Source organism: Muscardinus avellanarius (assembly GCF_963383645.1).
Source record: "Muscardinus avellanarius genome assembly, chromosome: 3".
Taxonomy (NCBI): Eukaryota; Metazoa; Chordata; class Mammalia; order Rodentia; family Gliridae; genus Muscardinus; species Muscardinus avellanarius.
In genome coordinates this window covers 145250788-145270411 of record NC_137788.1, presented here as the reverse complement: position 1 = coordinate 145270411, position 19624 = coordinate 145250788, and the positions used below count along the sequence as shown (strand labels likewise).

Below are 19624 nucleotides of genomic sequence, written 5' to 3'. Positions count from 1 at the left end.
GATAAAGATATCATCCTTTTGACTTCACTGGATTATTGTGGGCTCAAATAATATATTTGACCTCATCAGATTATTATAGGCTCAAATAATATTTGAAAGTACTTTGAATATTTCTCAATGGAAGGTACTGCTATTACTTTAGTTGGAATTTTTTTAATATTATTAATTATAATAATAGTGGACAACTCAAGCTGTAATTAAAAATTTAAAATGTTGTATGTCAAGCCAGGCATGGTGGTGCACACTTGTAATCCCAGCAATCGGGAGGCTAAGACTGGAGGATCATGGTGTGTGGATAGCCTCAGCTATTTAGCGAGGCCTTTTGCAACTCAGTGAGACAGTTTCAAAAATAAAAAAGACTAAAAAAATGGAGCTGGGGGTGTGTGGCTTGGAGGTACAGTGCTCCTGGGTTTCATCCCCAGTACTGCAAAAAAAAAAAATTTGTATGTCAGATTTACACATATATAATGATATAAAGAAAATGTTACTCTTAAGCAGCTAGTATGAACACTCCTCCTGGGAAATCTTGCACTCCATCAAGGAAGGAGCCCCTTGATGGTTCATTTCGGGGAACCCCTGGACTCAAGTACATTCAGGACACAGATAACTCTGAGGGTGGCTGAAGCATTGAGAGTGTCTGAGTCAGCTTTTACGTCACTGTGACCGAAATACTTGACAAGAACAACTTAGAGGAGCAAAGATTAATTCTGTGTCACAGTTTCAGAGGTTTAGTCCATTGGAAAGCTTCTTAGTTCATGGTGACCAGAAGCAGAGAGAGATAGGAAGCAGATATGGACAGATAAAGTCCTCAAGGCCATACCCCCAGTGACCCGTCTCCAGCCATGCCCCACCTCTGCACCTTGCTGCTTGGGGAACATGCTTTCAACACATGAACTTCTGGGGAGACATTTCAAACCATGAAGAAACTTAAAGGGTGGAAGGAATCTTAGGGGCTGGGAGACTTTTGGGAATGTGAGGCATTGCCCACAGGTGTTACCTGAAGTGTGGCCTCAGCCCCTTGGTATAGTCAAAAGGACAGCGGCCTAAGACTTTGGAGACCCAAGACCCTGTTTTCTTTCCACAATAAATTATTTTATGTCATTTTCATTTTCCCCTTTTCTACCCTCCAGGCTATCAAGAAGCCATAGCCGTGTGCTTACACACCCAGACCCAGCAGACAGTCAACGACAGCTTGTGTGACATGGCCCACCGTCCTCCACCCATGAGCCAGGCCTGCAATACAGAGCCCTGCCCACCCAGGTATGCACTGTCTCGTGCCCCTACCAGGCACTCTATCTATGGGAGATGCACTGTGTCTGGAGGGTAAAACCCTTCCCTGCAGAGAAGCCCTGTGCATGCAGGCTCACCCAGGGTAAGTCATCTGAGTCCACCTCAGTGCTCTCCTGGGCTCCAGACACGCTCCAGCCCGTTCTCGCAGAGATGCTCATCTGTGGCCCTCTGAGTGGCAATCCTCTGTAGCCTGGATTTGGTTTGCATCAGATCCAGGTGGTGGGGCTTCCCTCCCTATTCTCTACATTACCCAGCACTCTCTCTCTGGAAAGAGGACTGCGAAAGAAATGGTTTGCAATTTGCACAGACTTTCTGCAGTGGATTGCATTTTGGTTAAGCACGGGATTCTCATCACCATTCTCAAAGAAGAGTAAACTGAAAAGGCAACTCAAAATGTCGGGGCTTGTTTTATTTCTGGATTCAGATCTTAGTCCAGATTAGCATGAGGCTAGTCTTCACTAGAGTTCTGTCCTTGGTTTCTAGCCCAAACCATTGACAAGCAAGGACAGGGACAAAAAGTAGAGCAGGTGACAGCTAAAACAGAGGAAATGGAGTGATGACAGCATGGAAAACACTTCAGATGGAAATGGCCCGGGACTGGGAGGCCCCACCTCACGCCTGGGAAAGGAAGCCTGCTGCACTCTTGCTCGGCAAGTGGAGACAGCTGTAGTGTGTTGTCACATAATCTTTTCAGGAAAAAAGAATGTCAAGGTACAAAACAATCCACCATCCCTTCTCGGTTTATTTAATGATTAGCGCACGTGATCATCATGGCAACCGCAACTATGTTTAATGTAAGGAAAATAATGTTAATGTCATTTTAAATTTGATTTTTTAAGACTAAGTCCAAATCAAACATTTTTCCCATTTTTTTCATGAAACTTGATAGAGTGGACTCGCATTATGTAGCTTTTCTGGTTTTATGGACATGGCATTCTTGACAACTTGTTTCTCAATACTTTGTAAATCTGCCCTATGTGTTTCTTCTTTTATTCATTTGTTTTATGTTGTTTGCTTTTTGTGGTATTGAGGATTGAACCCAGAAGCACTTGACCTCCAAGCTATACTCCCTGCCCGTCTTAATTTTTTTTTTTTTTTTTTTTTGGTGGAACTGAGGGTTGAACCCAGGGGCATTCTACCTCCAAGCTATACCCCAGCCCTATTTTTTATTCTTAATTTTGAAACAGAATCTCACAAAGTTGCAGAGGGCCTCACTAAGTAGCTGAGGCTAGCCGTGAACCTGTGCTCCTGTCTCAGCCTCCCATCTGTGTACCACCACACCCAGCTAAAATTTTTTATTTTGAAACAGGGCCTCACTAAGTTATTTTGCAACTGGCCTCAAGACTGATCTTCCTGTCTCAGCCTCCCAAATACTGGGATTGAAGGTATGTGCCACCATACCTGGGTGCCCTATTCATTTCTAACCCCACTATCCTAATTCAGATTATGTTTCACCTGAACTGTTTTCAGAGTTTCTGAATGAACTCCTGCCTCTCATCTTTCTGGATCAGGCCCATGTGCAGAACAATCATCAAAAGATCATTGTCTAACTTGCAGAGTGAATGTACACATCTCCCACATAAGTTCCTTCAATGGCTGTCTTCTACCTATAGGTTACACATTCCTTATTTTGGCCCATGGACTGGTTTTCTGGGGCCGCCATAGCAAAGCACTATGACTGAGTGGCTCGAAGAAAAGAAACTTATTGTCTCAGAGACCTGGAGACTACATATGCTAAGTCCTGGTATGGGCAGGGTTGGCTCCTCCTGCAGGCTCCCAGGGGAGATCTTCACACCTCTCTCCTCACCTGCAGCTGCCCCATTGCTTGGCTCATGGATGGCATCCCCACTTTTATTTCACGGCTTCTTCCTTCAGTGTATCTCTGCATTTAAATTTCTTTTTTCCATAAGGACACCACGCATAAGGGGTAGGGTCTACACTAGCGCACTTAACTTGATTATCTGCAAAGACTCTATCTCCAAATAAGTTCCCAGCCATAGATACTAGGAGTTATAACCCAAACATCTTGGGGGGGGGGATAATTCAACCTGTAACAGTACACAAATTCTTTAACCTAACTCTTGAGTCATACCTCCTGTTTCCACCACCCTCAACACACACACACACACACACACACACACACACACACACACACACACAACATAACACACACACAACACACACACACACCTTCACTCTCAGGAACATGCTCAGCAGCCACCCTACAGTGTTCACTGTGACCCACGATGGTGCCCTCATGTGCCCTCTTGGCCCCACACATACCGTGCAGGTGCCCGCAGCCCTCCTCTACCATGAACGAGGTTGATTCCTTGTCATAGACATCACTCGTTCACTTCTCACTAGTAAGATGAAGTTCAGCAGAAAGTGAAAACGGACCCTAGCCCGGGACACTCAGTAGAGGAGAACCCCTCAAAAGCCAACGAGACCTGGAAATGGACTGGGTTGTGGGTAGAGCCCACTTCTGCCCTTCTCAGGATCTCTCAGGAGTAGGTCTTTTGCTTTCTGGACCTAGCTTATTAATCTAGATCATAAAGAAAAGTGTTATGATTACCAAGGCCCTTGAGCCCCACTCTTCCATTTTTAAGTGGTTGTTTCAAATTATGCCTTTCATGCACATCTGCAGGTGATGCCCAGGCTTCTTGCAGCCTCCTTGCATCCTTACAGGAGCAGAGCTGCTCTCACCGGCGATGGGATTACTTCCTGATAAGCTCATCCTTAGTTGAAAATGTCGGCGATGGGATTACTTCCTGATAAGCTCATCCTTAGTTGAAAATGTGTTCAGTGCTCCGAATGCGTGTGCTTTCATGCCACCCCAAAGTGCAAAGCTCATTAAGTGTACCATTTTGTACCTTGTACCATGCTGAGTCAGGTCACCTGCAGTGTGGTTGGTTTTTTTATTTTTTTTTTTTCAGCTCTAAGCATGGCGGCCTTTGCATGACCCCTCAGGGGGTCGGACAGGCTAAGTTGGGTTTGTAGTGTTCTACTTCCTTTGTCTACCAGACCACAGCAAGATTTAGCAGCAGGTCTGGAGACTGTTTCTCGAGGCTGCTGAAAAGAGCCCAGGGTTTGTCTGCACATCTGCCTGTGTGGTGCTCCCTGCCCTCCTCGCGGGCCTCTGCAGCAATTCCCGCAACCCTCTTCCTCAGCAAGCTCCTGCCTCGGAGCTTCCACCTCATATGAACTGCTAGGAGTGACGGAGCAGACAGGACAATAGGCTGCGAAATGAAGAGCTTTTTATGTGAAAGGAAATACAATTTTATTAAACTTAATAAACTTTTTGAAGGTTGAGAGTTATATTTGGAAAATACCCAGGAGAGACAAAGGCCTGATGCCAAAATAAAGGTAAGTTTACAAAAATGTTTTAGGTTCTAGAAACCAGTGGTGTAGGAATAACAGGAACAGAGGTTCCATAATATTTTCCATACAAATATTTACTGACTCCAAGGGCAATCACAGTAAAATATCACCCCAGGGTGAAACTTACCACTGAGACCTGGGTGGATAGCACTGGCTTTTTATTTACCCAAAGGCAAACTCACTTGATGTATGAGCCTGGACTCCCCAAGGTGGGGTGTCGTATGTTTATTTGCTCTTACGAGGTCGCTCCCCCTGGTCTATCCTATAACTGCTGAGTGTCTGCTATTTATGGAGTTTGCTTTTTCTAAGAGAGAGCCAGCTGCTTGTAGAAACATGCGTGTTACATAATCCCATTGGTCGAAGATACTTCTCTAATGGGCCTCAGAGCTGCTGGAGAGGCAAGAAGGAAAGCAGGAGGCAGGAGTGATGTTTTTTTCTTTCTTTCTTTCTTTCTTTCTTTCTTTCTTTCTTTCTTTCTTTCTTTTCTTTTTTCTTTTTTTTTTTTTTGGTGGTACTGGGTTCCTGGAAGCTCTTCTACCTCCGGGCTACACTCCCAGACCTATTTTATATTTTTTTATTTGGAAACAGGGTCTCTTAAGCTAGCACGGCTGGCTTCGAACCTGCGTGATCCTCGTGTCTCTGTCTCCCAAGCGCGGGGATTACAAATGTGTGCCACCACGCCTGGCGATGTGTTTCTTTTCTTCCCCCAGTCATCATCACTTTCTATTATTTTATTTTTTATAATTTATTTATTTTTATTTTTATTTTTATGTGGAACATATTGAAAATGGCATACATTCAAACTATGCTTGGTACTCTCTCCCTACTTCCCCTTTCCCCCTCCCAACAATGAATGTCCAGGTTAACCACGCTATATTTATATTTTTACACAAATTCGGATGTAGCTCCTTCATTAATCAACATCAGCCTGCTTCCTCTCCTATCCTTCCATTCTAGTCTATACAGCATATTACCTGTACCCTGAACTTAAAAATCAGTATTCAGTTTGTTGTCTGTTGATAAGAAATTGTTACCCATTTATTGAATAAAACAGTCCTATCTCTGGTCCCTTGTAGCCTTAATTGATTCTTCTAGCTATGTACATCTTGAACAAGGATCATGGCTAGCCATTCCAGATAATTTGCATGTGTAAAGTGAACTGTTTAAATTGTGAAACAGAAGCCTCTAGTTAGCTATGTAATTGGGTCGTCATCAACCTCTGACACAGATAGCTGCTACTAGTTGGTGACTTCTCTCACTACTAGAATTAAGCTACTAGAATTAAGATGTGATCAGTTACGGTCTAACTAATCAATAAACTTCCAGTTAAGATGGTGTTGTACCAGGCGTGGTGGCACATGCTTGTTATCCCAGTACTTGGGAGACTGAGACAGGAGAATCTCAGGTTCGAGGCCAGCCTAGGCCACTTAAGGCCCTCTGTAATTTAGTGAGACTCTGTTTCAAAATAAGGAATAAAAAAATAGGCTGGAGTGTAGCTCAGAGGTGGAATGCTCCTGGGTTTGATCCTCAGTTCCACAAAAGAAAAAAAAAAAAAAGAATAGATGGTGTTGTAACTTCAGGTCCTACTCCAAAGGCAGATTGCCTAGAGGTCCAGTAGGAAAGGGGAATGATAAACCCAGGAAAAAGCATGCAGTGGCCAGTGACACTGGGCCTGGGGTTCTCTGAGGCTGGAGGCCCCAAGGCAATTGAACAAATGAGAATTCAGTTCCTATGGGACAAAGGAAAGGGTAAAAGGAGGTAGGGGGGAGAGAGAGAGAGAGGGAAGGAGGAGGAGGAGGAGGAGGAGGAGGAGGAGGAGGAGGAGGAGGAGGAGGAGGAGGAGGAGGAGGAGGAGGAGAGAACCCCCCTTCAAACTTAGCCTAAACAGTGAAATTCCAAAGTGCAGGAGGAAACCTAAAATGAAAACAGATTTCATAGTTAAAAGATGAATTTAGCAAGCTTATAATCCCAGTATTTGGGAAGCGGAGACAGGAGGATTGCAAGTTTGTAGCCAGCCTCAGCTACTTACTGAGGCCCTTTGCAACTTAATAAGATCCTGTATCAAAATAAAGAATAAAAAAGAGGGCTGGGAGTGTAGCTCAGAGGTAGAGTAACCCTGGGTTCAATTCTCAGTACCACAAGAAAAGATGAATTTAGTCCAGATGCAAAAGTGCACAAACAATCTGAGAAAGACTAGAGTTATTAGACTCTTTGGAGATATGAATTAATTAATAGTATTCATATGAAGTACTAGAAATTATGTAATATAAGGGTGAATATTCACGACACAATTAGAAAACCTAGAAATTACACAATGAGAAAACCTAGAAATGAAAAAAATCAATCAAATAAAGGAGTAAGTTTTAGACAGTCAAAGAAAGAACTGGTGACCTGAAGATACTGGCAATGAAATAAAATGAATCAAAAAGTGAAGGTTTTAGGGAAATAGGAGCAATTTAAGAAATATGGAGGTAATGGCAGAGAAGCAAGATATGAAACAAGCTGCTTACTAAAACTTGGGAAGAAACATCTATTCCTAGCCTCAAGAGAAATACAAGAAAACAAACCCCGCATAATTATGTAATATTAACACTGCAGAAAATCAGGGATGGACAGAAGGCCTTAAAATCTACTAGATGCTAAAAACAGATCAACTACATGTAACTTACTAATAACTGAAGTTCTCAGAAGGCCAAAGAGTAAGACCTTCAGAACGCTGAGGGGAAACCATGACCAACCCAGAGCTAAGCTTCCTGAAGCAGTATTTCACATATGTGCATGTGTACATCCATTTCTAGCCATGGGATGGACTAGGTACCCTTGCATCCCTTTGCTGAAAAACTTCCACAGTGTTGGGTAATATATCTAAAACACAACTCGAAATGCAGAAATAGTCTTATAAAAAAATAAGAGAAATCTTCAAACCAACACTAAGCAGAAGCATGGGTGAATCAGGGGTCCAGAGTGGGGACCCATCATTAAAGAAGTGCCATCATGCGGCAGCTACCAGTTCCTAGACTCATGGGCTTTGTCAGTTTTACCTTAAGTATTTGGACCTCCAGAAGGTTAGGTATAGAATAGAGATTGCTGCACAAAGCCAGGGTGAAAAAGAAAATTGGAAGCTGGGCATGGTGGTGCCTGCTTGTAATCCCAGCATTTGGGAGGCTGAGACAGGAGGGCTTTGGTTTGTAGCCAGCCTCAGCTACTTAGGCCCTTTGCAACTCAGTGAGACCCTATCTCAAAATAAAGAATAAAAGATAGGGCTGGGGTGTGTCTTGGAGGTAGAAACTCTCGGGGTTCCATCCGCAGTTCAGAAAAAAAAAAAAGTGGGGGGGGGGTGACAAAAATCCTTCATCCCATAGAGAGATTGCAAGAAATATGTCTTGGCTATTGCCTCTAAATGGAAGAAATCAAAAAATTTCTTTTGAGAATATAAAAACCACAAGTAGCCCTTCATAAAGGAATGAAGTTTATATCCACTCTGCTTCATAAAATTAATACACATCGGTCTCGACAGAGATCATGCAAATATCTCTTGTGGAAGAATGTGTCTTCTACTGAGACTTTATAATTCCCAAAAAGCCATTCTGAGCCTGAGCTCATGATCCGATATCAAAGGACTCAGGAAGAAGCAGCGTGTGAGAGGGGGCGGGGACAGATTCAGAGACACAGAACACTGGGTGATAAGCAAATTATCAGGTACAAAAAATAAGTTTGTTTAAAGATATAAAGCAGGAAATGGAAAAATCTAAATGAGGAAAAATAAACTACCAAAAGTGCTTGGAGGATTTTTTAAAAGAATCAAGTATCAGGTGGAATCATTACGATCAGTCACAAATAATTTAATATTGGCAATTCGTGTGCTTGAGCCTAACAGGCTATCTAGAAGTTAAGATGTAGTTTAAGAGTTATGAACTAGAGTAAATGAGTAAACTGCAAAGAGAGATATAAAGAAATTGCAATAAAGCACAGATAGTAAATGACATTTCATCATAGATCTAAATGGAGCTACAGAAAGAGAGTAATAGAATTACTATTCAGAGGTAATTGCTGAGGATATTTCAGAATTAGTGAAAAATATGAATCCTAATAATTAGAGTTGGAACCTCAAGCAGGAAAAATAAAAAGGTACAGCCAGATGCACTGTTGTTAAACCTCAGAACTCCAAAAACAAGGAGAATCTTAGAATCAGAGAGAAAAGATGGACAGGAAGAGCAACAGCAAAGCTAATATTTTTTTTCTTTCTATCAGAGCTAATGAAGTATTATCTGCCAAGAGCTGGGAAAGCTGGATGTGGTGGCACATGCCTGTAATCCCAGTACTCTGGAGGCTGAGAGAGAAGGATCGCAGTTTCAAAGCCAGCATCAGAAACAGCATAGCTCTCTGCAAATTAGCAAGACTTTGTTTTTAAAATAAAAACTAAAGCCGGGCATGGTGGCGCACGCTTGTAATCCCCGCGCTTGGGAGGCAGAGACAGGAGGATCGCGCAGGTTCGAAGCCAGCCACGTGCACTGGCTTAGGAGACTCTGTTTCCAAATTTTTAAAAAAATGTAAAAATAGGTCTGGGAGTGTAGCCCGGAGGAAGAAGGGCTTCCATGAGCCCCAGTACCACAAAAATAAATAAATAAATAAATAAATAATAAAATAAAATTAAAAATAAAATAAGGCTGGGGATATAGCTCTGAGGTAGAAGGCCTCTGGGTTCCATCCCCAGTATCACCAAAAAAAAAAAAAAAAAAAATTATGGAAAAAATAACTGTTAACCTAGAGTTGTAAACTTAGTGAGCCAGTATTTTAGGAATTAAGTAAGAATAGTTTTAAATTGTGATAGTATCGCATATTAGTAGGAGTCAGAAAACTATGAGGATTATGAGTCAATACATACAAAATACTTGATACAGTAGACAATCAATACACATTAGCAATTATATTAGTTGTCTTCGGTGAACAAAAACAGGAGACTTTAGTCTTACTGAAAACAATTTTTAAAATATTTTCATTAACCAAGAGAATTACCCTAGAGGAAGAACTGAGATATAAAAAGTCATTAACAATGAAGATCAGTAATAATATCTGAATTATAGGCATAAAAATACTAGTCAACAGCCGGGCGTGGTGGCGCACGCTTGTAATCCCCGCACTTGGGAGGCAGAGACACGAGGATCGCGCAGGTTCGAAGCCAGCCGCGCGCGCTGGCTTAGGAGACCCTGTTTCCAAATGAAAATGTAAAAATAGGTCTGGGAGTGTAGCCCGGAGGTAGAAGGGCTTCCAGGAACCCCAGTACCACCAAAAAAAAAAAAAAAAAAAAAAAAAAACTAGTCAACAAAGCCTTATAAAGCTCAGAGGGGCTAATTGGCATCAAAGTTGAAAATAATTTTTGTTAACTCCAGAGTTGGTATATATGCTCTTTTCTATTTAGTTTTCTTTGTATATTATAATTATACATAATAGTGGGGCTTAGTGCTACATAGTTATACATGCATATACATGATTTGGTCAATTTTATTCCCTAGTATCTTACCTTTAAAAATCTAAGGGTAACCCTAAGAATAGATAACAGAAGGAAGCCAGGCGTGGTGGCGCACCCTTGTGATCCTACTGAGACAGGAGGATCACAGTTCACAGCCAGCCTTAGTGAAGCACTCTGCAACTCAGTGAGACCCTGTTTCAAAATAAAGATTAAAAAATAGGACTTGGGGTGTACCTCAGAGGAAGAATGCCCTGGGTTCCATACCCAGAAATGCAAAAATAAATAAATAAATAAATAAATAAATAAATAAATAAATAACAGAAGGGAAGATAAAATAAAAATATCAAAAAATTGAAACTTAAAAATCAGAGAATATACCTAAAGTAAGAAGTATGGAAAAGTAAGGAAAACCAATTTTATTTGTAAATTTATTTATTTATTTATTTATTTATTTATTTATTTATTTATTTATTTATTTATTTATTTTTGGTGGTACTGGGGTTCCTGAAAGCCCTTCTACCTCCGGGCCACACTCCCAGACCTATTTTATATATTTTTTTGAAACAGGGTCTCTTAAACCAGCGCGGCTGGCTACGAACCTGCGCGATCCTCCTGTCTCTGCCTTTCAAGCGTGGGGATTACAAGCGTGTGCCACCATGCCCGGCTGGAAAACCAATTTTAAACAACAGTAACAGATGAGTGTGGCTCAAGATTGCCAGAAGTCCTTTCATCTTATAGGACGGAGATGCTGAGTAACTCTAGACTTTGTTATAAAACTTGACAGTTATGCATGTCAAAATTTAAGGGTTATTTATAGTTGGGTGTGGAGGCGCATGCTTGTAATCCCAGTACATGGGAGGCTGAGGCAGGAAGATCGCATAAAATGCCCCTGAGTTCAATCCCTGGTACCATACACCATACACACACACACACACACACACACACACACACACACAGAATTAAGGGTTAATGTTAAATAAATAGAAATTCTAACTTATATATTCATTTTTTCTTTTTGCCTTATATACAAATTTGTGAGATTTTATAATTAAAAAAGTGTTATGGTCAGATATTGTGTTCCCTGAAGAGTTCAGGATCGGAATCTTATTAGTAGATGAATCCACTGTAATAGATTTACTGGGTAGTAACCTAATCTGGTGGGATGGGGATGGAGCAGGTGGATCCCTGTGGGTGAGGCCTTAGACACCGTGCTTGTGTCTATGAATCCCCTGGATTTCTTGTCCTTTTTAAAGCTTCTGACCTCCACGATGTGAGAGCAGAGTCTTGTTTCTCATCTTCTCTCGCTTCTGGAGCTTTGCATACTCCCTCCCCACAGTTTCTGGGTTCTTGTGGTGGCTACATCGCTAGACATCTCTCAGTGACACCCCCAACTGCCAGTGCTGGCCCCACACCCCACTCCCACTCGGTGGTTGGTCTCTGAAGGTCATGAATGTGGATCAGGTAATGGCTACCCCCAATGGACCACAGTCAAGTGTTTAGTGTCTAAAAGGGCCCAGAATTAGATAAGAGCTGGCTTTTAAAAAGAGCATTGCTATGCTCTAAAACAAAAATTTTATGATAAGTAAACCATCTCTGAGAAAGGGTGTTACTTTTTAAGAAGCTTTGTACAATCGAGATATTTAATATTTTTTATCTGGTTGCATTTTGTTGTTGTTGCCAGAGTTTCAGTTTCTCTGGAGTTGATAATTGCCTTGATTTTTTGTTGTTGATGTTGTTGGCTTTATTTCTATGACCCTATCATTAACTTCTTTTAAAACTCTACCAGAGTTTAAATATCCTCAGTACATTCAAACACATCACATTTTTTTTTCATTTTCTTGGTACTTAAGCAATGTTTCTATTTCAGTTCTGGTCAACTGAGATGTTTATTGTGTATAGGAGGATGTCTATCCTGATGTCTTTATTGAGCCATTACCGCTATTGTTTTTTAACAGAGGGGGATTCAGTTATCTATCTTGCTCTGCTCTCCTGACCTCTCTAACTTGATATTTGAATGCATTTATTCAGATTAAGGAGGTTATTATGTATAGCTATTGAATTTTAGCAAATGTTTTTCTACTTCCATTGAAATAACCATATGAATTTTTGCCTATACTTTGGTAATGTCATACACTTGGAATTTCCAAAGTCAGATCAGTTTCGACATCTGAGAATAAACCTTGCTTGGTCACAATATATATTCTTTCTCACTTTAACACTTGACTGCTAGTATTTTGTTTAGGATTTTTATATCAGGTGTTTACAAGAGACATTGTTCTAAATAATAGATACTTTCTCTTATCTATTTTCTGGAGAATGTAAGGCTAAAATTATGTATGCCTTAAATGCTTAGTAGAATTTTTACCAAGGAAGTTGTCTGATAATGAGTTTATTTTGTGCTATTTTAAATTTAATTTAATAGATTCAGAAATATTTAGATTTCTCTCTATTAATTTTTAACACCTGATTTTTGTAGGTGTTTTTCTATCTGTATAGATTTTCAAGTTTTCATCTATATTACTACTATTGTTGTTGTTGTTGTTGTTGTTGTTGTTGTTGTTTTGTTTGTTTGAAGTACTGGGAATGGAACCCAGGGCATTCTACTTTGGAGCTATACCCCCAGCCCTATTTTTTATTCTTTATTTTGGAAGAGGGTCCCACTAAATTGCAGAGGGCCTCACTAAGTACCCGAGACTGGCCATGAACCTGTAATCCTCCTGTCTCAGCCTCCCAAATACTGGGATTACATGCATGTGCCGCTATGCCCAGCTTGATTTTCAGATTTATTGACAGTGCCTTTTATTATAAACCTATATGCATTTCAATGCCTTTGAAATTACCCTTACATTTCTGATATTGATAATTTGTGCTTTCTCTGTTTTTCATCATATTTTATCTATCCTATTAGTCTTTTGAAGAACCAGCTTTTATTTTTAATTCTAATTTATTTGTTATCTTTATCATTTCCTTTCTTATACTTTCTTTGAGTCTAATTGTTGTTCTTTTTTTAGCCTCCTGAAATAGATACCTAGCTTACTAAAGTCAGTATTTCTTTCCTTTTTATACATACATTTAAAGCTCTTAACTTTGTTCTCATAGCTTAGCTGCATCCTACCATTTTTGACACTTGCTACTTTTACTGACATTCATTTAAAAATACTTTCTAATTTCCATTGTGATATTTTTCCCTTTGGCTCATGAGTAATATAAAAGATTGTTGCATAACTCCTAAATTTTTGGGATTCTCTAATTTAGTTCCACTATGATCAGAAAACATACTATATTAGTTAGCTCAGGCTGCCATAACAAAATCCCATAGATTCGGCAGTTCAAAGAGAGGTTTGTTTTTCTCTAGTCTGGAAAGTCCAGGATAAAGTCCAGCAGGTTTGGTTTTCATGAGGACTCTTTTTCTGGCTTTCAGACAGCTGTTGTCTGGACTTCTGAACTTCTTTCTGTATCCTTGCATAGTGGGGAGGGAGCAAGCTCTCTAGTGTCTCCTTTTGCAAAGGCACTAATCCCATCATGAGGGTTCCAACTTCATCACCTCCTCTAACCCTAACTAGTTCTTAGAGGCCTCAGCTCCGGGCTATCTCCATTTGGGACACAGGGCTTCATTATATAATTTTTGGGAGTGACACAAACATTTAGCCTGTAACACATATTTTATATTATTTTAATCCCTTAAGTAACTTGTTTCTACATCCTTAGGATTTATAGTTTTTAGGGTATATAATCACCTATAAAAATATTTTTTCTGGGCCAGGCGTGGTGGCGCACACTTGTAATCCCAGAACTTGGGAAGCAGAGACCAGAGGATCATGGTTTGCAGACAGCCTTAGCTACTTAGCGAGGCCCTCTGCAACTCAGTGAGACCCTGTTTCAAAATAAAGAATAAAAAATTAGGGCTGGGGGTGTCACTTAGAGCTAGAATTCCCATGGGTTCCATCCCCAGTATTGCAAAAAATATATATATATATATATTTATATATATTATATAATATATATAATATATATAATATATATTATATATATAATATATATATTATATATATATTGCTTCCTGTGTAATCATAAAATTTTGTGCTCAGATATCTTCTGACTTTATAATATACAATAAAATATTTTAATCCTCTACTTTGGAAACATTAAAGTACTATAAAAATTTTTCCATTTTTTGCAGATTTGTAGGGATTTGATCACAAAACTAGCAGGATTCAATTCTTTTCTTGCACAAGACTTCTATAGCTTCCTAGAAAGTTATATATTTCATCAGTATTCACAAATGTACCATTATACCTAAGTTCTTATTAATATTTATTTTCTTGATATGTCAAAGGCTTTTTATAGAATATTTTAAAGTGTTTTAAATAATAATTCAAATTATATTCAAATTATAATATAATTTAATATAATTATAATTTAATTATAATTTAATATAATTATAATATATATAAATAATTCAAATTATATTTCTGTTTGTTTTTTCCATATCTAACAGCTCATGCTTCATACACATTGATTCTTTTTTTTCAGTCTCTAGACTTCTATGATTATTATTATATATTCATTACAAAATTTCCCTTCATTTGTCTCAAATACTATTTTTGGTTTTTATTTCCCCCTATTTACATATGTAAAACATGTTTATCACAGAAAAATAGAGGTGATTAAAACTAAAAGTCACTTTAAAAATAAGCACTAATTTTTAAGAGAACCAACTTATTTTTTTCTATTAATGAATGTTCATTATAATAAACCTCAGGAAGCGGGGCGTGGTGGCGCATGCTTGTAATCCTAGCATTTGGGAGGCTGAGACTAGAGGATCACAGTTCGCGGACAGCCTCAGCTACTTAGTGAGGCCCTCTTCAACTTAGTGAGATCCTGTTTCAAAATAAAGAATAAAAAATAGGGCAGGGGGTATAGCTCGGAGGTCAAATGCCTCTGGGTTCCATCTCCAGACCCGCAAAATAAATAGATAGATAGATAGATAGATAGATAGATAGATAAACCTCAGGAAAGAATTAAGGCTAAAGAAAATAAAAATTCTATCACTTAGAGATGACTAATGTTGATATTTTGATGTATAATTATCCAGACTTTTTCTACATGCATTTATAACTGTACAAATAATTTGATTATATTATATAAACCATTTTATGACCTTACTTCCTTCTTAATAAAAATATATCACGAATTAATTTCTATGTGAATGACTGTACATCCACTTTATTATTTTAATGGCTGAGAGTACTCTGTTTAATGAATGGACAAGTATTTACTGCATCCTTTATTGCGAAACATTTAGATGATCTTTCATTTGGTGAAATTAAAAAACATTTTTTTTTTTGCTATTACAAACTACCCTGGAGCCAAAATCCTTTTATGTACATTTTAAGCAACCTAAAATGGTTTCCCTGCAGCATATTTCTACAGTAACTAAGAATTCATGTTCACTCAAAATTAACCATGCACAAATTAAAATGATCATAATGTATAATGCTCATCCATCACATGGACAGAGACTTTTCACATTATATTCTTCAGCATGACTCTGAGTGTAGGAAACTAGGCACTCTCACATATTTCTGGTGGCTATAAATTGGAAGAATCTTTCCTGAAGGCACTTTGGAAATATGTATCGAGAGCAGCTGCCCTGGCTTTTCATTTTTACAGATGTTTCATGAGAAAACCTGAATTTTCCAAGATCTTATTAGAAAGGAATCATATATATATATATATATATATATATATATATATATATATATATATATATATATATACATATATATGTATATATGTTATATGCTGTAAATCTAATTCTAACATAAAAGAAATTTCTTAGGGATATTCCAAATAATGGATCCAGGTGCCCCAAAGATTTTCTGAAGTGTGTTTTTAAGCATTGAAAATTTCTTTTGACACCTGCATAAATCACCATTGCCTTGGGATTCTACTTGAAACCAAACTGAGATTTTATTTTTGATAGATGATGGCAAGGCAAGATGGGGGGGAAAGAAAACCTGCTTCTTTTCATTCTGGCCCTTCCCAAATGGGAGTAAGATCTTTAAGTGCTTTCCCGACACTTCTTGCTGTTATGTACAACCTTTCTGTATTTTTATGGTGTGTATCGCTGGAGATGCTGTTGCCATCGACTCTGTACACAGCCAAGTCTGGCTGCGCAGAGACCTGGGAAGTATTCACGCTGGTCGTGGCCGGCTGTCTTGTTGGACAGGTCAACCTTCCTGCTTGTTCTTTGGTACAGATGGCACATGAGCTCTTGGGGACCCTGCTCAGCGACCTGCGGTGTGGGAATCCAGACCCGGGAGGTATACTGTCTGCACCCAGAGGAGTCCCCCGCCCCTCCTGAGGAATGCCAAGATGAAAAGCCCCATGCCCTACAAGCGTGCAACCAGTTCGATTGCCCTCCTGGCTGGCACATTGAAGACTGGCAGCAGGTACGACAGATGAGCCCGTTGGTCCACAGCCCATTTTCTGTCCCCTGCACTGGCATAAAGTAAGCTGAGCCCTCTGCCTTCCTGCTCTGTCTTCTTAGTGCTCCCGGACCTGTGGCGGGGGCACTCAGAACCGCAGGGTCACCTGCCGGCAGCTGTTGACGGATGGCAGCTTTCTGAATCTCTCTGATGAATTGTGCCAAGGACCCAAGGCGTCATCCCACAAGTCCTGCGCCCGCACAGACTGCCCTCCGCATTTTGCCGTGGGAGAATGGTCGAAGGTAAGGGTCACACTCGCCCCACGGCGCCATCTCTGCTGCTCTCCCTTTGTTCCAGCCTCTAAATAAATGTTTGCTCCACAGGATCAGACCATGACCAGTGTGAGGTGAGTGGGGTGGGAACTGAAGAAGCTGCTGCTTCTGGCTCTCTGGGTCAGGGGCTAGTGCCTGGGCCACACCCCGACACCACGATTCCTTTTCAGTTTTTATTCAGTGTGTGTTAAACTGCTCTCACTTCTCTCCCGCACCAATCCCTTCTTTTGCAACTCCCAGAATGGTCTGCCAGAGTGCTCTCAACATCAGTCTGATTCCTCTCTTCCATGTGTCGCTGCCTATGAATTATTCATTAAACCCCGTCGTTTCGACTCTCTGGACATCTTCACGCTTTTATTTACTCTGCGGTCTGCTGCCACCACTGCCAATTTTATCTTTCATCATCCCAAGCTTGGCTTATTGCAATCAGAAGAGTTCTAGCACATCATTTCTGGCTGGCATGGCCTGACACAGTCTAGCAGCAATGCCTTACTTTTTGGACTGGGGGAACTGAACCCCAACAGCTTAAATAAGATACCCACGCTCCCATAGAGGCAAAGTTGGCACAGAAGCCATTTCTTCTGCCTTCATTGCTTCTGTTATGATGCCTCCTACTCGACCTCCTGCCTCTGGATCCTCTCACATCCTCAGAGTGTCTGACAGAGCAAAGCGCTCCCTTGCTCTCTTCACCAGATCGGCTTGCTCAGATCTGCCATGGGTCTTACTGCTGCAGAGTCCACATCCCAAGCGGAGCACACAGGGCTGCCCCTGACGTGGGTGATACTCTTACTGAAGCTCTTTATTCTCATTCCAGACCTCTCTCTGCTCCAGGCTGGCTTGCTGCACCCTTCACATGATAGGCTGAGGTGACAGGTGCTCAGGCCCCACAGAGCTCCCAGCGAGTAAATGTCTCCCTCAGTCAAAATCAGGGGAAATGCAAAGTGTTGTTGAAGTGGTGAATTTTAGAAAAGCTAGAGTCTCTCAGCATAGGAGAGGGAAATAGTTCATTGGAAAGATGTTTTGAAGGAGACAGAGAAAGAGGTCACATAACCTGAGCTGATGTGAAGCAGCTTGTCTCTCATGCTCCCGGAGGCCACCAGTGCTCTTCCAGACCCCACCTCACAGCCAGTCCTACATCTCCAGGAAGCCTGTCTGGGAGGAACGGGAAGTTTGCACACAGCTCAGGAACACAGGGCCATTGGGACAGCACAAGCCAGAGTTCAGACAGGTCCAGACAGGCATGCAGACCGTGCCACAGCAGTCTGGATTTCCTGTGGGGTTCAGCCTTTCTCCTGTTAGGTAAAATTTCCTCTTATTTCAGAGTTGCTTTGCTTTGGCAGAGACTCTGGGACCAAATTGCCACCCTTTCCTAAAATTCCCTGCCAAACTAATTCTTGTGCCATGGGATGGCTCAGTTGGGGGCGGCCATCCATTATGTGGTTCTGGATAGAGCCCTTCCACATTGGCCACTAACCCTGGACACAGAAAGGCTGAGAAGCTACACCAGAATTTCCATTCTTGACTGAGCCGGGCCTGTTGCCCTCTTCCCCCACACAATTTCTGTTCGTGACATTTTTTGAGCCTTGTCCATTCATTGGCCCATGAGTTTGCCTTGGTTCCGTAGATCTGTACCAAGCATGAGGGAGAAAAGAACTTTCAGCTCTAACGCAGCTTTTCAGGTTACAAGAAGGAAGCATTGACTCAGAGCTGGCCGTCTTCCTGGCCATCTTCTCCTTCATGCCCTGTGCAACCTCTTGTTCATGCAGCACTGCTTGTCTGAAACCCAGGCGACCCCTCTCTTTCTTTATCCTGTGGACTTTGATGGAGCACTTAACCATTTTGTCTACATTCATCTTTCACCTTTGTGATGCTTCCAGGTGTTTTTGTTTTCCCTGCATCTCTATTTTTCTTTCTGTTGATTTTTCTTCCAAGTTTCCAGAAAGCTCAACATTTGACCTTTTAGTTTTCATGACTACATTTTTACTCTAGTTGATTCTGTGTCCTTACCTCTCCCCTGACTCTTCATTTCTAGGAATGGTCTCTAAACTTGTATCCAATACCACATCAACTTCCCAAGTAGGATAGATTCCCATCATAGAGAGCAGGGACCCCTTCGGTCTCCTACCAAATCCCACTGCACCACATACACCGACAGTTGTAATCCTTGTCTTGACTTCTCCACTCCTGTGTTCAGTTACCTATCCCTTCCATCTATTCAATTCTTGAAATATGTCCATATTTTAAGTAGAAAACCAAAGATCTTTATAAATAAGACATTTTACAAGGAACATGTCCAGGACACATGGAGTTCCAAATTTAGTACTCCAGTTTCCAATAGACTTACTCTTTATTACTCATGAAGATAATCTCTCTCATTTTGCAGGCAGTTCACATTGGCTCATGAGAATCAATTGTAATATCATTACAACTTGTGCTCCATGACATTGGGTTGATATCTAGAAATCAACTACAACAAAAAAGAATTTATACCATAGAAACTGACAAAACAATCAGGGATCTTTCCTCCAAGGACCTGTTGTAAAAATTAAAGTTGACAAGTACATAAAATAGTTATGTGGATGTACACACACACACACACACACACACACACACACACACATCGCAGTCTTACAGATAAAAACTGTTTCACATTATTGATGGTGCTCAGGATGGAAAAATCCCCTCAAAAAGTACTGATCTTTCTACAAAATCTAAGAAGCATG

General features: G+C 40.6%; 1 protein-coding gene across 1 annotated transcript in view; it reads left to right on the top strand.

Moving 5' to 3' along the window:
- The window catches only part of LOC308260840 (endophilin-A3), a gene marked incomplete at both ends in the record, with an annotated part of 376419 nt that overhangs the window by 303605 nt on the left and 53190 nt on the right, over window positions 1–19624 (top strand). Inside the window, 3 exons of the mRNA XM_080692395.1 lie at window positions 1131–1260; window positions 16401–16593; window positions 16692–16871. Of these exons, the coding sequence (XP_080548521.1) occupies window positions 1131–1260; window positions 16401–16593; window positions 16692–16871 (503 nt within the window). The remainder of the gene's footprint in view (window positions 1–1130; window positions 1261–16400; window positions 16594–16691; window positions 16872–19624) is intronic.